Genomic DNA, 25,920 nt, shown 5'->3' on the forward strand with positions numbered 1-25,920 from the left:
TGAACTACTATACCATTCTTTAAGTGTAAGGAAAGTTTATCTACTTTATATGTGCTTCAAAGTCATTTGTTCAAATTCAACAGTGTCTGTGCTCTCTTTGAGCCTACTATTGCCCTAAATGTGGTAAAATTCATCTATTTACCTTTTCTCTTTTCTTGATGTCTTTTTATGTAAGTACCCAAGCATAACATTCTGCTATTGTCTGCCTATTCTCAGTCACTTCCACATGATTCAATTTTTACAAATCTGAATGTTTCTTTTTCCCTATTTTTTATTCAACACTAACTTTAATTTTGCTCAGTGATTGAGAGCGTGTGCACTGTGGAGTCAAACTGCTTTGGGTTCTAATCCTGACCCCATTTTTATTTATGTAGTCTGGAGTGATTTACTAATCCAAGGATCAATTTCTTCATGAATAACAATGGCCCATAAGGTTTTTGTGAAGGTTAAATTAGGTATACATGCTAAGGGCTTGAGACAGTATTTATGCTTAGTCTCTAAGTGATTAATCAATGTTAAACTACGGTTATAACATTCTTAAATCATTACTACCATGTGCTAGCTAGGATTAGGCAATCTGCATCTAGAGCTCATGCTCTCTCAGATCATCCTGTTTTATCCTGGAAATGCTCCCCACACTTCCAACCATTTTTCCCCACTCTGCAGCCTTTCTTGGATGTCACTACCTACTCCATGGACCTGATACTATCACCTCCAGGGCCTATCACAAGCCATTTTCCCTACGAAGTTATTCCTGTCTTCTGTCATGTTCCTAATATATCCTGTGCACACTGCTGTTACAGGCCCACAACAGAATCATCTTGTTTGTAAGACATCTCATTTGATGCCTTCAGAGCAAAGACCAGGTTTTTTGAAAATTGTCCTATGTATCCTTACTGGCTAACAGAATGTGTGGCTTTATAAAGCAAACCATTCAGGAAATTTTTATTATGACTAAGGTCTAATATTTATTATGACTTTTTCATTAGTGTGCTAGGACAAGACTGAAATGTTTCCTGAAGAATTCCAATTCGGAAATTAAGCAAAGTGTCCACTAAAGCCCAGAAACAGGTAATTCAGAATAGAAGTAGTTGCAGCTTCAAAAATGGCATTTACATGTAAGAGGGACCTTTGTCCCAAGTAACTATATCTTGATTTAACCTTGGTACACAGAACTTTTTCTTAAACTCCATTTTTGGAGTTGTTTAGTATTCTCCTTCCCTAACCTCTTCCAAGCAATTTCCATTAACTGGCAGAACAAAAGAAAAACACACGACTAATTAGGACAACCCTATTAGAGCAGACAGGGGTTCTTTCAGCAAAACAAAAGGAGAGACGTGTGAGTGTCTCCCCTTTCTAAAGAAGGGGTCACAAATAGGCTTCTGATAACAAAAGAACTATGTCTAAAAATGTCTCACTTCAGAGTGGCTTACTTAACCCATTTCGTTATTCATAAACTGCTTCCTTACTAAATAAATAAATGAGGCTGATGCACCTGGGTGGCTCAGTCGGTTAAGTGTCCGACTTCGGCTCAGGTCATGATCTCATGGTTCGTGAGTTCAAGCCCCGCGTCGGGCTCTGTGCAGACAGCTCAGAGACTGGAGCCTGCTTTGGAATCTCGGACACCCTCTCTCTCTGTCCCCCCCGCCTCCGCTCATGCTTGATCTCTGCCTCTCAAAAAATAAATGCTAAAAAACAGAAAAATTTAAGAAATAAATGAGGCTAAAGGAAATTATCTCTCCTAGAAATCTGAGAAATAGTTTGAAAGTAGCCGTTAAACAGATTAAAATAGGGTTGCCTGGATTTACCTGCAAATGAAGATGAAAAGCTAAATGCATCTGGTAATAGAGGAAGAATCAAGAATTTATTCTAGCTTTCTGATTATTGGTGAGTTAAATTTCTCAGTATTCCAGCTAGTAAGTGAAGAAGGAATGAGAATAACAGTCTTACAAAAAATTACTAAAAAATAAGGAGCTGTGTCTATACATTATAATATCTACCTTTAAAAAATTTTTTAAGTGTTTTATCTTAGAGAGAGAGAGAGAGAGAGAGAGAGAGAGAGAGAGAGAGAATATGAGTGGGGGAGGGGGCAGAGAAAAAGGGAGACAAAGAATCTGAACCAGGCTCCAGGCTCTGAGCTGTCAACACAGAGTCCCACACAGGGCTCGAACTTGTGAACCACGAGATCATGACCTGAGCCGAAGTCAGACACTTAACCGACTGAGCCATTCAGGCACCCCTACAATATCTCTTTTCTATTTTTTTTTTCAAAATATGAACACTACCACTTAATAACATTGTAATGATAGCATGATTCTAGGCACTGAACATCAGCTTCTGTCTATTAAAGCAGAAACAAGATACTATATGTCTCCAGAGAAAGGAACACCACAGTGTCTATGAAGTACTGTTGCCAAAAACAAAACAAAAAAAAATCAGACTAAGCTTCTAACTACCACATTTCTAGAAATTTAGAAAGACTATGGTAAATAATAAACTAGGGACATATCAGCAAAATTTAGAATACAGAACATTCTATAAGAAAAAAACTTGGAAGGATAAGAGCAAATGGAAAACTATTAATTTTCTTAAAGAGACTTAGTCATATCAACCAAATGCCATATATGACTCTTGTTTGAATACCATCCATGAGATAATCAGGGAAACTTGAACACTAAGGGGGTATTTAATAACACTGAAAATTTTTTTTTAAGCTTATTTATTTTGATAGAGAGACAGAAAGAGCAAGAAGGGGAGGGGCAGAGAGAGAGGGAGAGAGAGAATTTCAAGCAGGCTCCATACTGTCAGTGTGAAGCCGAATGCAGGGCTTGAAGTCACAAACCACGAGATCATGACCTGAGCCAAAACCAGGAGTCGGTTGTTTAACTGACTTAGCCACCCAGGTGCCCCTATAACACTGAAAAATTATTGATAATTTTCTTAGTTGATAACAGTACATTATTATGCCCTTCAAAAAAGTCCTACATTTGGGTGTCTGGGTGGCTCAGTCGGTTTAAGCGTCCAACTTCGGCTCAGGTCATTATCTCCTAGTTCATGAGTTTGAGCCCCACATTGGACTCTGTGCTGACAGCTTGGGAGTCTGGAGCCTGTTTCCGATCCTGTGTCTCCCTCTCTCTTTGCCACTCCCCCCACTTGCACTCTGTCTCTCTCTCAAAAATAAATAAACACTAAAAAAAATAAAAAAATAAACCAATCCTATGCTTTTTAATAAGGGCACCTGGCTGGCTTAGTCAGTAAAGCATGTGACTCTTGATCTTGGGGTCATGAGTTCAAGCCCCACGTTGGGCACAGAAATTACTAATATATCTAGATGAAATTATATAAAGGAGATGAAAGTAAATGACAATTCACTGTATTATTCTCTCTGCTTTTACATATAGTTTATATTTTCCACAATAAATAATATTTTCTACAATAAATAACTCAAATGGTTTGCCAGACAATGACTTAATAACATGACAGATGAAAGCTTTCCTGATTCAGCAGCATGCTATGTAAGCAAAAGAGGTATTTGGGGCACCTGGGTGGCTTAGTCAGTCAGGCATCCGACTCTTGATTTCATCTCAGATCATGATCTCATGGTTGGAAGATCAAGCCCCGCATCAGGCTCCATGCTAAGTGTGGACCTTATTTAGGGTCTTCTCTCTGTCGCTGTGCCCCTCTCCCTAGCTCATGCTCGCTTGCTCGCTCTCTCCCTCTCTCAAATAAATATTTTTAAAAAATTTTTTAACTAAAAAAAAAAAACCTGAAATGAAGTCAGGTAAATATGGTATAACCTTTAGTTGAAAGATTTAATCTTACTTTGAAATTAACAAGAATATTTAAATAAGCTTTACTTTTTACAATATAGAAATCTAGATGCTCAAACTTACCCACAAGAGAAATACAAACTAAAAAACTAAAATTATAAAGTCTTTTGGGGCTTGTTTTTTAATTAAACAGGCTCCACACTCAACATGAGGTTTGAACCCATGACCATGACACCAAAAGTCGCGTGGTCTACTGACAGCCATCCAGGCACCCCCCTACAAAGACTTTTTGAATCTTAATGCAGCCCTATAGAAAAGGCAACAAATGAACACGTTTCTCTCTAGCTTTTAAAACCTTTGGTCATGTAAAAAAATAAATAATAAATAAAACCTTTGGTCACTTGGACTGTAAATACGAGCTGTCCACTGAGAATTTAATAATTAATGAGTCTTCTGCTTTGTTTTCCTCTGGCAATCTGCTGGGCAATGTCTCCTAGCAGCCTTTCAACCTGAAGCATTACATACTGTGTCTAAAGGGCCTTCATTAGCTGTATTGCTCTCATTTTGCTGACTCTTGTGACTAGTCAGGGATGCTCTCTTCTCATTCTCAGCTACATACAGAAAATCCAGTCTGAATAAAAATAATCAACAATGGATCCTGGAGAATGAGTTTAACTCCTGCGAAAGGGGTGTGAAGGGCTTCCGAAGCAAACTTCTAAAAGGCAAGACAGGATGCCTGGGCGAAATGGGTGATGGGCATTAAGGACAAGCATTAAGGATGAGCACTGGGTGTTACATGTAAGTGATGAATCACTAAATTCTATTCCTGAAATCATTATTACACTATATGTTAACTAACTTGGATTTAAATTTTTTAAAAATGGATAATTCTTCACAAAAGATCCAAACCATGTTTGTGCTAAAATGACAATCTCACTGACCAACATGTATCAAAGTTAAGGCCTGAGGACCACAGAGAGTGCTTTTTGAAAACGCAGATTCTCAGTTTTCACACCACACTTAGTAGTTAATAATGTATGTCATGAAGCCCAGTCATCAGTATTTTTTAAAGATATTTCAAGTGGGGTCGCCTGAGTTAAGCATCCAACTCTCGATTTCGGCACAGGTCATGATCTCAAGGTTCCTGAGATCGAGCCCTGCAGGGGGCTCTGTGCTGACAATCAGAATCCCCTGCTCGGGATTCTCTCTCTCCCACTTTCTCTCTCTTTCCCTCTCTCACACACATGCTCTCTCTCTCTCTGATGAAAATAAACCTTAAAAGATAATAATTAATTAAAAGTACTCTGGTGCAGTGGGTGACTGAGTCAGTTGAGTGTCCAACTTTGGCTCATATCATGATCTCGTAGTTCATGGGTACAGGCACCATGTCAGGCTCACTGCTGTCAGAGCAGAGCCCACTTCAGATCCTCTGTCCCCACCACCCCCCGCCCCTCCTCCTCTCATGCTTACACTCTTCCTCTCCCAAAAATAAATATTTTTTTTAAAAAAGGAAAAAAAAAAAGTACTCCAAGGGATTCCTAAAGTTTAAAAGCCACTAGCAGAGACTAACTTTTTGTGGTAATATCTGAAAAACAAAAATCAAAAGGAGACTTTAGGGTATGGGGGAGATAAAAGCTGAACAACCAAGTCTTAAGGTAGAAAGAAAAGTAGGTCTGAGCTTGTCTGCAAGAAATGAAGGTCAGCAGCAAATCATGTCATAGGGGGAAAAAAGGCCACTTCTAAAGTTAAGACACAGCCTTAACTTTATGCTAAGCCTAGTTCACTACTGCCAAGCAAAACTAATAAAACACAGGACGCCTGAGTGGCTCAGCTGGTTAAGCATCTGACCCTTGATTTTGGCTCAGGTCATGATCTCAGTTTGTGGGATTGAGCCCCGGGTCAGGCTCTGCAATGCTCCCCCTCCCCCGCCCCGCCCCTCCCCAACTCGCCTGTATGCACTTTCTCTCTCTCAAAATAGATTAAAAAAAAAAAAACAAAAAACTAATAAAACAGGTGAACCTGGTGGCTCAGGTGGTTAAGCGTCCAACTTCAGCTCAGGTCATGATCTCACAGTTCTGGGTTCCAGCCCTGCATCAGGCTCTGTGCTAATAGTGCAAAGCCTGGAGCCTGCTTCAGATTCTGTGTCTCCCTCTCTATTTCTGCCCCTCCCCTGCTCAAGCTCTGTTTTCTCTCTCTCTCTCTCTCTCTCTCTCTCAAAAAGTAAATAAACATGTAAAAAAAAAAAAAAGCTAACAAAACACAAACAAAACATTTTCAATCAATAACCTCTTTTGGGACACCTGGGTGGCTCAGTCAGTTAAACGTCTAACTCTTGATTTCGACTCAGATAGCGATCTCACGGTTTGTGACATCAAGCCCAGCATCAGGCTCCACACTTACCTTGGAGCTTACTTAAGATTCTCCCCCCAGCCCCAACCCTCCCTGCTTGCATTTGCTCTCTCAATAAACAAACAAACAAAAACAGACACCCAGAAAGATCAAACTCAAACACTCTGGAATCTTAATCTGTGTGGTCTATTCACAGAGATGCTAATAATTATCTGGTGTTTCCACTCAACCACATAAATGATACTCCAGCTGGACATCACTGAAAGCTAAAAGACAGCAGGAAGCAAGAAAGAACCAAACAGAAACAAGAGGCAGAGTGTTTGGCTGAAAGAAGGAAATGAGCAAACTCTGGAGCCAGACTGTGAGGTTCCAGAGGACACAAACTAGGTTCACAGGGCTAATGCTGTGTGTGAGGAAACTTCAGGCACTGTCAAGTTGACAGGCCATTCAGACTCCAAATGGGTGGGTGGTTACTAAAATATGTACTGTCAGAGTGTAAGAGATCCATTCACTGCAAGTGTGTGAGTCACAGGAGGTGGGGAAAGGTGTGCATTGCAGTTAAGTGTCTAATTACGCCCCAAAGGGGAAGATTTTGGTACGATCTGAGTAAAAGTTTTGGGAAAATTCTTATTCCTCACTCCTCTTAAAGTCTCTTAATTTTATCCTTTCCTTCTTTTTCGGACCTTCTTTTAATTTAAGGACATTTTATTTTACATATCCTTCTAAACCACCTCAAATCCTTCCACATAAAAGTATTCTACTATACTGACACACAAAGCAAGTTCTGTAACATGTGACTTAGGAGAAGTCATTTCACTGTGGGACTGTCCTCTTCGAGTGCAGGTCAGGATTTGGGACACAAGCTGATCAAGAAATTAAGAAGAGAGTTCCATCTAGGAATCTAGAGCAAACAGTAGGGAACAGACCATGGATGACAGCAGTCAGACAGGCTGTCAGTCCTAGCTCGGGAACACCCTGTGAGAGTTACAGTACCACAGCCAGAAGCAGAGCTGCAAAACAGAAAGCTACTTCCGATGACAACACCCTCATGCTCGTTTCATCAATTAACCAGTATCCATTAAACACCCACCTATACATAAAAAGTTTGGCAGATATACAAATTATTGTAAATAATTTACTTGTAAACTTGTACTACTTGTTGATGTGGACACTTATTTACATTTCCCAGCCGTAAAACACCGGATTAGCTTAACTTTACAGGAGTATCCTCCTGGAAAGATGCTAAGATTGAACTGCGCACAGACAACACAACTAAAACCACGAAACGACTTCGAGTCTATATACTCCAGCATCCCCTTACCCTCTGCCAGAGAAAGGACTCCCTACCCTCCTTAACTCAGAACCATCACCTTGAAACACTCACTAGTCTCAGCAGCTCAACTTCCCACAAAGAGATGGCAAAAACCCCAGAGTTCAAGAGAGAAAAGAAAGCAAGCACCAGAGAGACAGTGTGAGAAAAGGGAAAAAGAAGAATGTAGGGAGAAGCAACAGCAATTCCCCTCCTCGCTGCATCACTGCCCTAGTAACCATGCTCCGGAGCCAGCTTCCTTTCATTCCTATCCTGAGGACACACATTACACATCTCTCATTCTGAAGAAATGTTCATCAGCAAAGCGTTCACCATAGCAGTTAACATTGCTATCTTTTGGGGGTGCCTGGGTGGCTCAGTCGGTTGGGCATCCGATTTCGGCTCAGGTCACGACCTCACAGCTCATGGGTCCGAGCCTCACATCGGGTTCTGTGCCGACAGCTCAGAGCGTAAAGCATGCTTCAGATTCTGCATCTCCCTCACTCTCTTCCCCTCCCCTACTCACGCTGTCTCTCAAAAATACATAAACATTAAAAAAAAACTATCTTTCGGCACAACTTAAGTTCACAATACACGTTCATACATTTCACAATGAGCCTACCTTCAAATTTGCTAACAGTGCACATTCATCTATTATATAGATACAACCATACATGAGAAATAACTTACCTAACAAGTGCAACAGTTGTCTGATATTTTTCCTGGATGTAGGAACAAAGTAAATTCGAATACCAGATAAAACTTTCACTTTGCAAATTATAATGTGCTTATAAAATTCTCTAACATCACACAAAGAAGGAAGAGGATTTAACATTAAATAACTTAAATAACACATAAAACATACAAAGTAACACAAAAACTTACCATCCCTGTTCATTTTTATACTTGTAAGCAGCCCCAAGAATGTGACACAAGGTGCCTCCAGCTTTGAAATCCATGAAACATTTTGCCTAAAAATGATACAAGTTACACATGAGAAAAATAAAAGTTCTGACAAGATTACTCTGAGTATGTCTGAATTCAAAGTTTTATAAATGCAAAAGATATCAACAACTGCAAACTTAATAACTTCCTTAAATAATTCCTGGAACCAAATAAGGTTTTATAAAGAAATTTTCCCAAAAGTGGATTAAAAATTTTTTTAATTCAACTAACATTTTATTCTTTAAGCAAAGTCACTGAAAAACAAGATTTACAACAGGCAAAATGTTTCAGCAGGAAACAGTAATGGACAGAATAGTGATATACTACAAATTCCGTTAGTAAATGTAAAATCTGATTTTTTGGGGTGCCTGGGTGGCTCAGTTGGTTAAGCGTCCAACTCCTGAATAATTTCAGCTCAGGTGATGATCTCATGGTTCATGAGATTGAGCCCCGCATCAGTTCTAAGCTGACAGTATGGAGCTTGCTTAGGATCCTCTCTCTCTGCCTCTCCACTGTTCACTCTTTTGCTCTCAAAATAAACTTCATTAATTAATTAAAACCTGATTTTTAAAATTATAAAATTCTAGTAACAATTTCCAACAACAATTTTACTATAGAATAAGAAAATATTAGTATATGTTAGACTTTTTTCCCCAATTCCTGACTTTAAATTATACAAAAATTATAACTGAACTCTTGCTATAATATTTTAATGACCACTGAAACATGGTATAACTATAAATTATATGTAAACCCATAGCTGAAATCTGTACAATTTCAGAGAGGTGCACTTTATGGATTATAAAAGTAAAGCTCAAATAGTTCAAATGCTGAATGACTTCCATATTATGGAAGTAAAAGTTTCATATAAACTGATCATCAAATAGGCTAGTAAGATGAAAATATTAGAAATACATCATGCAAAGGCACCTAGGTGGCTCCTGTTAAGAATCTAACTCCAGGGGTGCCTGGGTGGCTTAGTCGGTTAAGTGTCCAACTTCGGCTCAGGTCATGATCTCACAGCTTGTGAGTTTGAGCCCCACGTCGGGCTCTGTGCTGACAGCTCAGAGCCTAGAGCCTGCTTTGGATTCTGTGTCCCTCTCTCGCTCTGCCCCTCCCCCACTCGTGCTCTGTCTCTCGCTCGAGAATAAATAAAACATTAAAAAAAATTTTTTTTAATTTTAAAAAATCTAACTCTTGATTTCGGCTCAGGTCATGATTTCAGTTTGTGTGTATGAGCCTCGCATTGGGCTATGAGCTGACAGCACGGAGATTGCTTGGGATTCTCTCACTCCCTCTCTCTGCTCTTCCCGTTTGCTCTCTCTCAAAATAGGTAAACATTTTTTTTATTTTTTTTTTTAAATTTTTTTTTTCAACGTTTTTTATTTATTTTTGGGACAGAGAGAGACAGACAGAGCATGAACGGGGGACGGGCAGAGAGAGAGGGAGACACAGAATCTGAAACAGGCTCCAGGCTCCGAGCCATCAGCCCAGAGCCCGACGCGGGGCTCGAACTCACGGACCGCGAGATCGTGACCTGGCTGAAGTCGGACGCTTAACCGACTGCGCCACCCAGGCGCCCCAACATTTTTTTTAAAAGATACATTAAAATAGAAAAAAAATACACCCTGCATTTTTTCCTTGAAAATGATTCTTACAAAATAATATAATAAAAAGAACAGCATGATGTCAAATATTAAGAAGACAAAAAACAGAATGGCGTTTGCTAGGGGTTGGGGAGAGGGAGGAATGAGGAGTTACAATTTTTTTAAATTTTTTCTTAACGTTTATTTATTATTGAGAGACAGAGAGAGACAGAGCATGAGCAGGGGAGGGGCAGACAGAGACACAGAACCCAAGCAGGTTCAGGCTCTGAGCTGTCAGCACAGAGCCAGATGCGGGGCTCGAACTCACAAACCGCGAGATCATGACCTGAGCCGAAGTCAGACACTTAACCGACTGAGCTGCCCAGGTGCCCCTGGGAGTTTCTATTTAATGAGTACACAGTTTCTTTCTCTTTTTTTTCCTTAATTTTACTGATTTAGTTTTGAGAGAGAGAGAGAGAGAGAGAGAGAGAGAGCGAGAGCACGTGCAAGCAGAGGAGGGGCAAAGACAGAAGGAGACCAAGAATCCAAAGCAGGCTCCAAGCTGTCAGTGCAAAGCCCAACGTGGGGCTCAAAGCCACAAACCATGAGATCATGACCTGAGCCGTAGTCAGACACTTAACCAACTGAGGCACCAGGCACCCCAGAGAGTTTCAATTTGGAAAAATGACAAAGTTCTGGAGATGGATGGTAGCAACTGTTGGACTACAATGTGAATATAATAATAATGTCACTGAACTACACACTTAAAAGCAATTAAAATATTTTAGGGGTGCCTGGTTGGCTCAGTCAGTTGAGCATCTGATTCTTGGTGTCAGCTCAGGTTATTATGATCTAATGGTTCGTGGGATTGAGCTCTTCATTGGGCTTTGAGCTGCCATTGCAGAGCCTGCTTGGGAATGTCTCTCTCCCTCTCTCCCTTCTCCTACCCCATACTCGCTCATGCCCTCTCTCTCAAAATGAATAAACATTTTTTAAAAATAATTAAGGGGAGCATGGGTGGCTCAGTAGGTTAAGAATCTGACCTCAGCTCAGGTCATGATCTCATGGTTTGTGAGTTTGAGCCCCGAATCAGGTCTGTGTCGACAGCTCAGAGCCTGGAGTCTGTTTCAGATTCTGTGTCTCCCATTCTCTCTCTGCCCCTCCCCTGCTTGCATTCTGTCTCTTTCTCTCTCTCAAAAATAAACAAACATTAAAAAAATAATAATAAATTAAAAAAATAAAATACTATGGCAAAAAAAAATGCTATGGCAGTTGAAAAATGTTTTAAAAAACAATTAAAATATTTTCACTGCAGTGAAAATTAAATAACATCTTTAAAAACTATCAGGGTGCCTGGGTGTCTCATTCAATTGAGCGTCCAACATCAGCTCAAGTCATAATCTCACAGTCCAAGGGTTCAATCCCCACATCGGGCTTTGCACTGACAGCATGGAGCCTGCTTCAGATTCTCTGTCTCCCTCCCTCTCTCTCTGTCCTTCCCTCATTCATGTGCTCTCTCTCTCTCTCGAAAATAAACATTAAAAAAATTTTTTAATAAATAAAAACTATTAAGAAGAATCATTAAGATGAGCTCTCCCAAATTAAGCTAACAAGTAAGCCCTCCAAGTCATTCTGGTTATCCTTTTGCTTTTTAAATACATGAGTTGGAGTTCCTAATATCTTGCCCAACACAATTAATTCCCAGTACATCCCAAATGTTGCATTACATATTCTTAAATACATCCAGGTGCAATTCTTATCACTGACAACATGTTATTTATCTGAGAAAATGCACAAGTTATTACAATTTTGTAGTTTTGGCATCTTAAATGAGAATAATATGCTGGGAGGTATCTTCAAGAGTAGGATGAAATTAGTTCTCCTCCTAAGCCTTCCCTGAACCCCTAGAGACTAGACTAAAATGCTCTTTAGATTTATCTGTAATATGAAGTCCTTAAGGACAGGAGCAGTGTCTTATTCAAATATTTAACATCAGTATTCAGCAAAGTGCCTGCTAATGCAGGTACTCCATAAAACTTTTCTCAACAGTTCAAGTGTACTATGATCATTTAAAAGTTCATAGTTGTGCTACATATCGATCAGACCAGAACATTATTATCAGATACATGCTTACGACAGACACAGTAACTTCTATCAACCACCACAGGAACAAGTGATGACTGAAGAAGTAGAAACTGAGACTTCCAATTTTCCAGAAGTAACATCTGAATAAAGGGCAAGAGGGAAGCTCAGGAACCTGTCAACGGCACTAGTTCCAGTAACAAGCACAAAAAGGAAAACATCTGTAAAGGTGTGGCAAAAAAACCCAAAAAGGGACACTCATCACACGTCAAGGATTCCTAGTGCTAGCATGGAAATGGATTTGGGATTCTGGTTCTAATGATAAGCTCAGTATCAAAATCACCAGGGTAAAAAAGCAGATCAGAGTCAGGGGATGGAAAGCTGGAAGCAGACACAGGAGAATTCCCAGGCACCCCTACTGGACCCTAACTGTATTTCCTCACTCAACCCTCATCCCAACCACCGCCACCCTGAATGAAGAGGCCTTGCCCTCAATGACACTGGATGTTATTCAAACACAAGAGAAGCATGAGTTGTTAATTGTAAATTCCTCTTGATTAGTGCTGAAAAACTTAAAGAATAAAAGGACAAGAGGATACCCAAACTTGAGCTTTCCAGAGCCAGCGAGATGCCACTTTGTGTAAGTTATCTCAGCAGCTACACACCCCAATCAGAGACTGGGGGTCAAGGACAGCTCTAATAGGTTGCTTCTATTCCCAGCTATGTGACTACACTGCTTTTGATAAGCTGTTCCATCTCTGGTTAACTAACTGGGAAATTTAATCTAATCTTATTCTGGATGTATGTAAGTGGTCTCATCCTGCCTAATTATAGTCCACCAAAAATTCTGCTGAGCTGATGAAATGGAGAAAGGATAAATTTAACTGCGATACTTAGAAGTGCTTAAAATCTGTGCCACAGTGTCCTTATTTCTTTGGCTTATTTATTAAAGACAAGGTAGTGCTAACAACTGGAAAAAAGAGGAGGAGGAGGATGTATACATGGGTAGGGAGAACACACACACATAATACCATGGTCTGGTCTATTCATCAACATGATGGTGCAGGAATAGACCTAAGCAAGGGAGGACATTAGAACTAAAACAATCATCCGCCACACACACGAAGAAGCAGGGCTATCAAAATGTTGCATCAGTAGGGAAAGCATACATTGGAAAAAAATATCTGCCAGCCAAAATTCAAAGAGGATAACAAGCTTCCATCTCAAGACAATTTGAGTTTGGAACTTAACTAACCACTCAGTTAGGAAGTCCACACCAAATTAACATAAGAATTGGGCCTAAATTTAGCAGGTCCTCTGAAGTGCCTTAAAGAGGAAATTCTCAGCCCAGACCAACAGGATTCCCAGGTAAAATTCCACTGAAGGAAGTGCTGACATTCCAAAATTCAAATACACAAAAACTTTTTTTTCCTTTACATCAACAACAAAAAAGAAGAATCCTAGTATTTCAGATAATAGAACAAAATGACAGGATTTGTATAACTGGAATATATAGAATGATTAAAAACACTAAAGAGGGGTGCCTGGGTGGCTTAGTTGGCTAAGCAACCAACTTTGGCTCAAGTCATGATCTCACGGTTCGTGAGGTCGAGCCCCACATCAGGCTCTGTGATGACAGCTCGGAGCCTGGAACCTTCTTTTTTTTTTTTTTTTTTTTTAACGTTTATTTATTATTGAGAGACAGAGAGACACAGAGCATGAGCAGGGGAGGGGCCAAGAGATGGGAGAGACACAGAATCTGAAGCAGGCTCCAGGCTCTGAGCTATCAGCACAGAGCCTGACGCAGGGTTCAAACTCACAAACCAAGAGATCATGACCTGAGCCGAAGCCTGACACTTAACCAACTGAGCCACCCAGGCGCCCCCTGGAGCCTTCTTCATATTCTGTGTCCCTCTCTCTCTGCCTTTCCCCCACTCGTGCTCTGTCTCTCTCAAAACTAAATAAACTTTAAAAAAAAATTTTTTTTTAAAAACACTGAAGAGAAAGATTTGAAAAATAAATACATGTAACTTCTGGCACATAAACATGCAATGAAAGTAAAAGCACACCTGTCAGGTTATATAGACTAGACAACCACACACAGAAGAGTAAAGTTTAAAATTTCTTAGAAACTGTGAAGGACTTTTTTTTTTTTTTAATGTTTATTTTTGAGAGAGACAGGCAGAATACGAACAGGGAGGGGCAGAGAGAGAGGGAGACACCCAGGCTCCCTAAAACTGTTAAGGACTTAAACCCTTAGCTTCAAGAAGCATATCAATTTTGAGGGGTATGTTAAAAGTATGTAATAAAACCTACACCTCAACACTATAACACAATTGCATAACAGTATAGACAAAGACATCTTAAAAACAACCATAGGGAAAGAGAGTACCTAAAAACAAAAACAAAAACAAAAAACTGGACTGACAGATTTTTCAACATCAATAATCTTAGTAAGTTACAAAAAATATTACGTTCTTAATGTAATCAAATTAGAAATTTTAATAAGAAAAAACCAATCATTCCAATTATCTTTTGAAATAATAATGCAAGGATTGAAAGAGAAATCAAAACAAATTAGAAAATACTTTAGAACTGAGGTGCCTGGGAGGGTCAGTCGGTTAAGCGTCCAACTTAAGCTCAGGTCATGATCTCATGGTTTGTGAGTTCGAGCCCCCATCGGGCTCTGTGCTGGCAGCTCAGAGCCCAGAGCCTGCTTCGGATTCTTTGTCTTCCTCTCTCTCTGCCCCTCCCCTGCTTGCGGCCACGTAACGCATGCACTCTCTCTCAAAAATACACATTAAAAAATTTAAATTTTTTTTAATGTTTGTTTATTTTTGAGACAGAGGGAGACAGAGCACGAGTGGGGGAGGGGCAGAGAGAGAGGGAGACACGGAATTTGAAACAGGCTCCAGACTCTGAGCTGTCAGCACAGAGCCCGATGTGGGGCTCGAACCCACAAACCGTGAGATCATGACCTGAGCCAAAGTCGCACACTTAACCAACTGAGCCACCCAGGTGCCCCTACACATTAAAAAATTAAAAAAAAAAAAAAAAAAAAAGAAGAAGAAGAAAATAGTTTAGAACTAAATGACAGTGAAAACATCACACACCAAAATATATGAGCCACAGCTGGAGATGAACAGGTTTAAAAGAAAAAAAAGGAATGCTGACCCCTACCTCACATAATGCAGAGAACAATTCTAGATGGATTACAGTTGTAAAGGTGAAAGGTAAGACAATAAAGCTTCTAAAAGAAAACACAAATATATTTATGACTTTGGAGTAGGCACAGATTTCTTTAAAAAAGGGGCACTTAGGTGGCTCAGTCAGTTGAGTATCCCACTCTTGACTTTGGCTCACTCAGGTCATGATTGCCGGGTTGGGAGATCAAGCCCTGGGCTCCATGCTAAGCATGGAGCCTGCTTGGGATATTCTCTCTCTCTCTCTCTCTCTCTCTCTCTCCCCCCTCTCTCTCTCTGCACCCTTCTCCCCTAGTCTCTCTCTCTCTCTCAAATAAAAAAAAAAGGGGGAGGTGCATAAAAAGCATTAATCATAAAAAAAAAAAATCTCATAAATTACTCTATGTCAGGGATTGGCAAACTGTGGCCCACAGGCCAAATCCAGCCTGCTTTTGTTTATGTAAATAAAGTTTTATTGGAGAAAAGTCCATGCTCATTGTCTGTGGCTATGTTCACACAAGAGCAAAGATGAGAAGCTGCAGCAAAGACTACATATTTACTATCTGACCTTTTACAGATAAAACTATTTACCATTTGGCCTTTTACAGAAAAAGTTTACTGATATCTGCTCTATACTACAACTAAGAACCCCTGTTCACCCAAAAATATCCTGAGGGAAAAAAAAAATAAGCTACCAAGAGGGTATTTGCAATAAATATTTCTGACACAGGACACATAAGAAAAACTCCTTTTAAAAAAAATGAGAAACAATTGTTGGTGAGGATGCACACTGTTGGGAACGCAAACTGGTGCAGCCACTATGTTAAATAGTATAGAGCTTCCTTAAAAAGGTAAAAACGACGGGGTGCCTGGGTGGCGCAGTTGGTTAAGCATCTGACTCGATTTTGGCTCAGGTCATGATCTCAGGGTCATGAGATCCAACTCCATACTGAGCATGGAGCCTGCTTAAGATTCTCTCCTTTCCTCTCTACCCCTCTCCCCCTCACTCTCTGTAAAAAATTAAAAATTAAATAAAAATAAATTTATTTTTTTAAAAAGTTAAAAGTAGAACTACCCTGGGGCACCTGGGTAGCTCAGTCAGTTAAGTGTCCCGACTCTTGATTTCCGCTCAAGTCATAACCTCAAGGTTTGTAAATTTGAGCCAGCATCTGGCTCTGCACTGACAGCATGGAACCTACTTGGGATTCTCGCTCTTTCTCTCTGCCCCTCCCTGGCTTGCACTCACATGCTCTCTCAAATAAATAAACTTGAAAAAAAGAGAGAACTACCCTATGATCCAGTAATTCCACTATTGGGTATTTACCCAAAGAAGACAAAAACACTGAAAGGATGTATGCACCCCTATGTTTACTGCAGCATTACCTACAAAAGCCAAACTATGGAAGCAGCCCAAGTGTCCATCAAAAGATGAACGGATAAAGAATGTTGCCATTTGCAATGACATGGATAGAGATAGAGACTATTATGCTAAGTAAAATAAGTTAGAGAAAAACAAATATATGATTTCACTCATAAGTAGAATTTAAGAAACAAAACAAAGAAGAAAAAAAGGGAGGGAGGGAGGGAGAAAGAGAGAGACAAACCAAGAAACAGACTCTTAACTACAGAGAACTGATGGTTACTAGAGAGGTGGGGGGGGGGGGGAGGGGTGAAACAGGTGATGGGGACTAAGGTACATTTATAATGATGAGCACTGAGTAATGTACAGAATTGTTGAATCAGTATATTGTACACCTGAAACTAATATAACACTGCATGTTAACTACACTGGAGTTAAAATTTGTTTAAAAATTGAGAAAGGGGCCCCATGGGTGGCTCAGTCAGTTAAGCATCTGACTGCAGCTCAGGTCATAATCTCACGGTTCGTGGGTACAAGCCCCGAATCGGGCTCTGTGCTGACAGCTAAGAACCCAGAGCCTGCTTCAGTTCCTGTGTCTCCCTCTCTCTCTGCCCCTCCCCTGCTCGCACTCTCTCACCATGTCTCAAAAATGAATAAACAATGGGGCGCCTGGGTGGCGCAGTCGGTTAAGCGTCCGACTTCAGCCAGGTCACGATCTCGCGGTCCGTGAGTTCGAGCCCCGAGTCAGGCTCTGGGCTGATGGCTCGGAGCCTGGAGCCTGTTTCCGATTCTGTGTCTCCCTCTCTCTCTGCCCCTCCCCCGTTCATGCTCTGTCTCTCTCTGTCCCAAAAATAAATTAAAAAAAAAAAAAAAAAAAAATGAATAAACACTAAAAAAAAATTTTTTTTTAAATTATGAAGATTAATCATACCCACTGTTGACAAGAATACAAAGGAACTGGAACTCTCATGCACTGCCAGGTGGTATGTAAAATGATACAACCACTTGAGAAAACAGTATGGCAGTTACTTCAGAAGTTGAACGCTATCAATTCTATGACCCAAACGTTCTACTCCTAGATTATTTACCTAGGAGAAATGAAAACATGTCCACAAAAAGATGTGAACATTAACAATGATGGCAGCTTTACTTACAATGCTGGAAACAACCCAAATGTCCATTAAACAGTAAAGGGATAAATGAACTGTGATTTGGAGCACCTGGCTGGCTGAGTCAGTTAAGCATCTGACTCCTGATTTCAACTCCGGTCATGATTCTGCAGGCTGTGAGATTGAGTCCCACACTGGGCTCTGCGCTGACAGCATGGAGCCTACTTGGGATTCTCTCTCTCCCCCTCCCCCACTCACGCGATCTTCTCTCAAAAAAAAAAAAGGGGAAAATAATACGTAGAACACAGATAACGCCCATCTCAAAATCCATTATGATGAGTAAAAGAACCGAGGCAAAAAAAGTGTATTATGTGATTCTACTTATATAAATTTCCTGAATCTGGGGTGCCTCAGTGGCTCAGTCGGTTAAACGTCAGACTCTTGATTTCAGATCAGGTCACAGTCTCACGGTTTGAGCTGCGCATCAGGCTCTGTGCTGACAGCACGGAGCCTGCCTGGGATCCTCTGTCTTCCTATCTCTCTGCCCTTCCCCCACTCATGTGTGTGCTCTCTCAAAAATAAACATTAAAAAAAAAGATATTTAAAAACATGTTTTTTGATGAAGCTGTAAATGAATCTGTAGTGTCACTGGTTGCCAGAGGACTGGGTGGAAGATGGCTTACAAGGAAACTTTTGGGGGTGATGGAAATGTTCATTACCTTGAACTCATCATTATTTTAAATATGTGCCATTTATAATACATCAATCAGACATATACCTCAGTAAAGCTAGAGAGATAAACATTATGGGAAAAGAGAGAAAAGGGAAAAAAAAAAGTCAAAGGGGGAAAAAAAACAGGTAAAAAATAAACAAAGCATCACCCAGACAAATCAGAAATACAATGCCACTAAACTAAGGTTTCTACTTGTGTATCCACACAGTATGGATGGGACTATAGGCCTGCCATTAATACTGGTCCTATAGTTTTCTGGAGCTGTGTTCAACACCTGGCCCAGCATGTCCTCAGCCTGGCATACAGATCCTGGCTCTAAAAGCCCATACTCTGCAGTCCACTGAGCTCTGACCAGTCATGCCAGATCAGTGGCTCACTGCCCTTGCAGATGAATTACAAGGGTGAGAAGAGAATGGACTAGTTTCAGACTTATCCTTTTATCTACAGTAAATTGTACTATCTACAGGTACACGGTTGAACAGCTCAATTGGACTGTCTCCCTCATGTTTGGCTCAACTTGTTTTTTCATGTTTACAAATACTGCCTCCAAGGCTCACAACACAGAGGAATCCTTATGATTCTATTCCTATAAAATTCAAAGACCACCAAGACTACACGATTCTCTTTAGAGATGCATACAAACATGGTGATCCCTATAAAGAAAAGCAAAATTAAAGTAAATCATTGATTGCTCCACAAAGTAAATATCCCACATCATTTCACTTAGTTACTTACATTCCACTTTCATCAGACAGAGGTCTAAGCTACAAACTTAAAGAACTAACTTCCAATACATATAAAACACTTAAGATTTCTTTCTAGTTCCACGTTCCCAACGGTAGTCTCTCCACTCCGAAGTTAATGGAATGGCAGGGTGTAGTTAATGGAATGGCAGGGTGTAGTCAGGTTATAGTTGCAAATGAAATCATTAATTTTTTTAAGAGTAATGGTAAGTTGAAAATTTTGAACATCTCATGAACATATTCAAAATCTTCTGCTACTTGGGGCACCTGTGTGGCTCAGTTGGTTGAGCATCCAACTTTGGCTCAGGTCATGATCTCATGGCTCATGAGTTCAAGCCGCACATCAAGGTTGCTGCTGTCACCGCAGAGCCCACTTAGATCTTCTGTCCCCCTGCCCCTTCCTCACTTGTGCTCTCTCTCTCAAGAATAAGTAAATCTTTAAACAAAAAAAAATCTTCCACTACTTTAGACTCTGATTTGACCTTATAGTAGTCCTCCAAGTCTTAGAGCTTTGTTGTTTTTAAATATAGACCCTTATAATCTATTTTTTAAAAAGCAGATTACAAAACTGGCTCTAACCTATCTTTATCACTATATTATGTATGCACATGCACTGAGCCTTGAAGAGATTATAGAAAAACAAGAATTTTTACTTGTGGTGGAGGTAAGAACACTTTTTTCTTCTGTTTCAATTCATGCTGTTTGTCTATACAACATATTATTTTTTAAGTAGGCTCCATGCCCAATGTGGGGCTCAAATTCACAACCCCAAGATCAAGACTCACATGTTCTACTAACTGAGCCAGGAAGGTACCCCTGCCTATACAACATATTTTTAGCCTTATAAATCCTTAAATTTTCTCTAAATCCTCTTACATCTCAGTTTAGCATTATATAGGACATACCCTACACTGAGCCAGCTGTTTAATATCTGGTATGACTTAAGACGTTAGTATATAAAGTTCCACTTTGATTAAAAAAAAAAAAAAATTAGTCCAAATAGTGAACTCTTACACCAGTACTATTTATTCAGAAAGAAAAAAAGAGAAGAAAAAAACCTTTTAAGGTTAAGTAGCTGACATGTTCCACTAAAACGTTCTTGGCTTCATTGCCTCTCTCATCCACTTTTGCTTGACACCATTACACGTTACATCAATCCCTTTCATTTGGAAAAATGCTAAATGCTAAACACTATTTTAAGAGGAAGAGAAGTACATCTGGTCCCACTGGCACTAAGCCATGAATTATTTTTATTTGTGGCTTATGCCTAAAAATACTCTTCCCTAATCTTTAATCTGGAAAAAAATAATGGTTTAGTTCCCAAGAGTTAAACATCCCATAAATAAAGCCTCCTGTAGATACTATTTTTAAAGACCATTCATATAATCATAATGTGAATCACATTATATAAAATACTTCATGTAATGTTATCTATAAATTTTATTCTAAACGATGTTATACTTGATAAAGTGCAATCTCTATGTATTATGTTACAGTGTTTTGTTTTTTTAAGACTATTTACTTATTTTGAGAGAGAGTGTGACGAGGGGAGGAAAAGAGAGACTCCTAAGCAGGCTTTGCACTGTCAGCACAAGCCCAACTCAGGGCTCAAACTCATGAACTGAGAGTGAGATCAGGACCTAAACTGAAATCAAGAGACGCTGAATCGACTGAGCCACCCAAGCACCCCATGTTACACGGTTTTAAATGATAACTTCAAATAGCCCCTGATTTAATAATTCTAATCTGGTTCATAATATACAAGAATAAGAACTAAAATCTCACGTAACTAGAGGTAAAGGAATATGAACCTTTCAAATGATTCAGGAAAAAAATACAGATACACATAAACTAAAAGAGAATGATAAAGCAATTGTAACATGTTAACAATCAGAGGTTCTGAATCAAGGGAAAATGAAAGTTCTTTGTACTATTCTTGCAAAATTTTTACTTTGAAATAATTTTAAATTTACAAAAGTTACCAAAAAAAATTTCAATTAGTCACACAGTTCACAAAATGAAATACACTGATTATCCAGTTGAGTAATTCCCATTAGTAAAAAGTGAGCATATACCTCTAATACCTAAAAATCTATCCATAAATTATATACATGCACTTATACAATGCTAATACATCATGTATATGTAACTTAAATCACACATTAAAATATAAGTATATCAAAAGGATAAAGTTAAAAAGTAAATCAAAACAGAAGGAATGATCTTGCTCTACAACTGCAAATTCAACCAGTACCCAGTACCCAAATCTCTTCTAATTCAACCCCGTAGTCTAAATTCCAGATCTTATTTCCTAGTACCTACAGAATTTCTAAACCCAAGGTGCCTATAGGAGAACCAACCCTAACACAATTAAAACTAAATTGAGTACCTTTCCCTAGAAACCTGCTTTTACTCTGGCTTTCCCCTTAGTACTAAGGGTGTCTGAATGCTTGGTACAGTCACCTTAGTAAATTCTTTCTTTTTCCAGCCCCTATACTGCCCCCACCAAAGTCTTACCAAGTTCTGCCCCCTTAAACTCTTTCAATTCCTTTCTGTCCTCTTTAAATCCACTGCTTGCTCTGCAGGTTGTCATTATAGTGGATTATGAGAGCAGATTCTTCATGCAAAACTTTCTTTTTTGTCTTATTTTTTTTTCAACGTTTTTTATTTATTTTTGGGACAGAGAGAGACAGAGCATGAATGGGGGAGGGGCAGAGAGAGAGGGAGACACAGAATCGGAAACAGGCTCCAGGCTCCGAGCCATCAGCCCAGAGCCTGACGCGGGGCTCGAACTCACAGACCGCAAGATCGTGACCTGGCTGAAGTCGGACGCTTAACCGACTGCGCCACCCAGGCGCCCCTCTTCATGCAAAACTTTCAAAGCCTCCAATCTCAACAGCTTCCAATCCATTCTTCACACTGAAGCCTGTGGGATTTTCCTAAAACCCAGAATCAACTAAGCCACCTTCCAATCTCTCTCTTGTGTGGTTCCCCGTCACTTTCGAGATAAAGACCACACATCTAGCATAGTAAACTTGGCCTATTAAGACTGATTCTAGCCCACTTCTCTATCTGTTGTCCTCAGTTTTAATCTTGAATTATCTGCAACGGTAAAGTACCACATTTTCTCAAGCCTTTATGCTTTTACATGTTGCTATCACTACCTGAAAATTCCATCCTCCAGCATTTCCCTGAAGAACTCATACTCAACTCTCAGGTCTCAAATTCAAATGTCCTTTCCCCTGGAAAACATTACCTGAGATCACCAGGAAAGTCAAAGGCTTTATTCATTCAGCTCACTAGAGTATGAGCCCCCTGAGGACAGACAATACACCACCCTGCTCTTTAAATTCTCACAACTTGGTAAATAACCAAATGCTTCAGACCTACTTGTTGAGTTCTAATCAACGGGGGAAAAGAAGCACTTTTTAATGTCACTGGGGTAACCAGATAATCATAAGAAAAAAAATGGATCCATCGCTCACACTGAATACCAAGACAAATTCTAAACAGATGAGAATTAAGTGTAAAAAATGAAACCATACAAGTACTAGAAGAACACTTGACTAAATTTCTTATCACTACAAGTGAAAGCTTCCTAACTTGATTCAAAAAACACAATTCTATGCTTGGCTGGCTCAGTCAATAGAGCATGTGACTCTTGATCTTAGGACTGTGAGTTCAAGCCCCATACTGAGGGTAGAGATTTCCTCATGTTGGAGGTAGAGATTACTTAAAAACAAAAAACAATTCTTGGGGTGCCTGGGTGGCTCAGTCGGTCAGGTGCCAACTTCAGCTCGGGTCATGATCTCACGGTTCGTGGGTTCGAGCCCCATGTCAGGCTCTATGCTGACAGCTCAGAGCCTGGAGCCTTCTTTGGATTCTGTGTCTCCCTCTCTTTCTGCCTCTGCCTTATGCTCTCTCTCTCTCTCTCTCAAAAATAAACGTTAAAAAAAATTTCTTTTTAAATACCACAATTCTTTATCTGACTAAATAAATGTCTGGAGGGTACCTAGGTGGTTTAATCAGTTAAGCGTCCAACTTCGGCTCAGGTCATGATCTCGTAGTTCGTGAGCTTAAGCCCCGTGTCGGGCTCTGTGCTCACAGCTCAGAGCCTGGAGCCTGCTTTGAGTTCTGAGTTCTGTTTCTCCCTCTCTCTCCCCCTCCCTAGCTCATGCTCGGTCTCTCTCTCTCAAAAATAAACATTAAAAACTATAAATAAATAAATAAATAAATAAATAAATAAATAAAATGTCTGGATAACAAAAATATGATAAGCAAACTAAATACATTTACTGAAAGACCAGTAAAAAAACATACACTATCTCCTATTCTCAATTATACCTGAGATATCAATGGGCTGTTAAAACAGAAAGTTTAATACGGCGCCTGGGTGGCTCAGTAGGTTAAGCATCAGACTCCAGCTCAGGTCATGATCTCATAGTTTATGAGTTCAAGCCCACATCGGGCTCTGTACTGAAGTGCAGAGCCCGCTTCAGATCCTGTCTCCCTCTCCCTGCCCCTCTCCTGCTTGAGTGCACGTTCTCTCTCTCTCAAAAATAAATCAAGTATCAAACTTGTCTATAAATTCAAATGTTAAGGAAAGAACAAAACCGGGGCTCCGGCTGACTCAGTCAGTAGAGCATGTGATTCATGATCTCTGAAATCATGAGTTCAAGCCCCATACTTGGTTAAAGATTATTAAAAATAAACTATTAAAAATAAACATAAAAAAATGAAAGAACAAAACCTACATATTTCAAAAGGAAAAAAAGCATAACTGAGACCAAACTATCAAAGTATCAATTGCAAGGACAACAGAATTAAATTTTCACACAAGCTCAGAAGAGTCTTGGCTACAGAAGATAAAAATTCCACAAAAAAGTATCCTAGCCACAAGAATTGAATTAAAGAATGGAAAAGACTCGGTATAGTAGAGACTACAAGGAAAACTACAACATACTAAAATGTTAAGTCTATAAATACTTGTTATGATGTTTAATGCAAATATTAAATGACTCCTGAAAGAGAAGTTTCCCACAGTTAAAAAACGGTAATATTCTATAGGTAAAATTCTGTTGAGGCTCTTTTTTTGTTGTTATTTCTGTTGGACAGTAGCAGTAAAGGAAAGAGCTGTAGACAGTACTTCGTACAGAAACCACTGATTCCCCAGTGTTATTGTAAGTTGATGTACTTACTGGAAGTTTGGTGAAGGCCGGGTTGGTGACATGCTTCCCAAAGGCATCTTCCTGGAATTGGAGAAGCTGTACCACTAGCCCAGCCAGAGTTTTGTTGGTAGGAGCATCTGCGTGAACATACTGCAAGATAAAGACAGGAACTCAAAATCTAGGACAATCGTGTGGAAGAGAATGTTCCCTTACTTCCTATTACATACTAAACACTGACAAGGTAACAGATTTGCAGAGGTCTGAACCATGCTCTCTGCTGTAAAGGAGCTTACAAAAAACAAATACTGAGGGCGGTGAGGAGAAATAACTTTGTCTCTTTAGTTAACAGGTTTCAGAATGAGAGAAACCATGTCCTAGAAATGAATCCAAGTCACCTCGTGCGCACCTAGACCTAAAGTAGATGGTGAGATCCAAAACCGCAAACTTGAGCCTGACAGTCACTGTAGTGAGATGAGACCTACTAGCAAATGTATTTTGTTATGTGAGATGAATATAAATAACTTCTGACGAGAGAGTAGACTGTACTGTTTTTAAAACAGACCCACAAATTTGACACTCTTCTCATTAAGAAGCAGGGTGTATACAGGGATGCCTGGGTGGGTCAGTCGGTTAAGTGTCTGACTTCATGCAGCTCAGGTCATGATCTTGTGGTCTGTGGGTTCGAGCCCTACATCAGGCTGTGTCTGATAGCTCAGAGCCTGGAGCCTGCTTCAGATTCTGTGTCTCCCTCCCTCTCTCTCTCTCAAAAATAAACAAACATTAAAAAAAAAATTAAGAAAAAAAAAGAAGTAGGGTGTATGCCCTCTTTTGCTGAATCAAGACCAACCTTAATGATGAACTTGGAACCGTTAGAATGCAATAGGGGGAAAAAAGTGATATTGTGAACCTCTGAGGATAAGTCAAAAAAGGTTCTACAGCTTCCATGTAGTTTTTTGGGGCAAGTCACCTTTGGAGCCCTGAACTACCATGAAGTCCAACTACCTAAAGGTCATCATACTTTGAGGAAGCACAGGCTACATAGAGAAGCCACTTGGATATGCTATGGCCAGAAGCCCCAGCTGATATTCCAGAAAACTGATGGAACCACCACCAGACACATGAGTAAAAATGGTTCCAGATGATTCTGCCCCCAGCTGTCAAGTCATCCCCAATCATCAAATCTATCCAGTCGAAGCCCTAGACATCACTGAGCAGAGACAACTATCCCCACTGCACCCTGACACACAGAAACTTCTAAATTCCTGACACACAGAAACTCTAAGCATAATAAAATGGTTATTTCATGGCAAGAAGTTTTGAATATAATAAAATGGTTAGTTTTATGCATTAAAAAATATATGTATGTAAACCTAAAAATGGTTAGGATGGTAAATTCTGTTGTTTTTTACAACAAAAAGCATTTTTTTAAACAAGCACATGTGAAAACTTATCCACATGGCTGTCGACAATGTTCAAAGGTCAAACTAGTGGAAGACAGCAAGATAGTTCCACAGCAAGGAAAGATAACGGGCAACATGACAGGAAAAGCATAAATCAGCAAGCTAAATTAAATATAAAAGTTTA

At 39.7% G+C, this 25,920-nt stretch overlaps 1 protein-coding gene across 1 annotated transcript in view; it reads right to left on the minus strand.

Annotated features, from left to right (window-relative positions):
* The window catches only part of SMARCC1 (SWI/SNF related, matrix associated, actin dependent regulator of chromatin subfamily c member 1), a 173,598-nt gene that overhangs the window by 136,534 nt on the left and 11,144 nt on the right, over positions 1-25,920 (minus strand). Inside the window, exons 3-4 of the mRNA XM_049639431.1 lie at positions 24,367-24,486; positions 8,314-8,399 (exon numbers count right to left, since the gene is read on the minus strand). Of these exons, the coding sequence (XP_049495388.1) occupies positions 8,314-8,399; positions 24,367-24,486 (206 nt within the window). The remainder of the gene's footprint in view (positions 1-8,313; positions 8,400-24,366; positions 24,487-25,920) is intronic.

Source organism: Panthera uncia, chromosome A2, assembly GCF_023721935.1.
Source record: "Panthera uncia isolate 11264 chromosome A2, Puncia_PCG_1.0, whole genome shotgun sequence".
Lineage (NCBI taxonomy): Eukaryota > Metazoa > Chordata > Mammalia > Carnivora > Felidae > Panthera > Panthera uncia.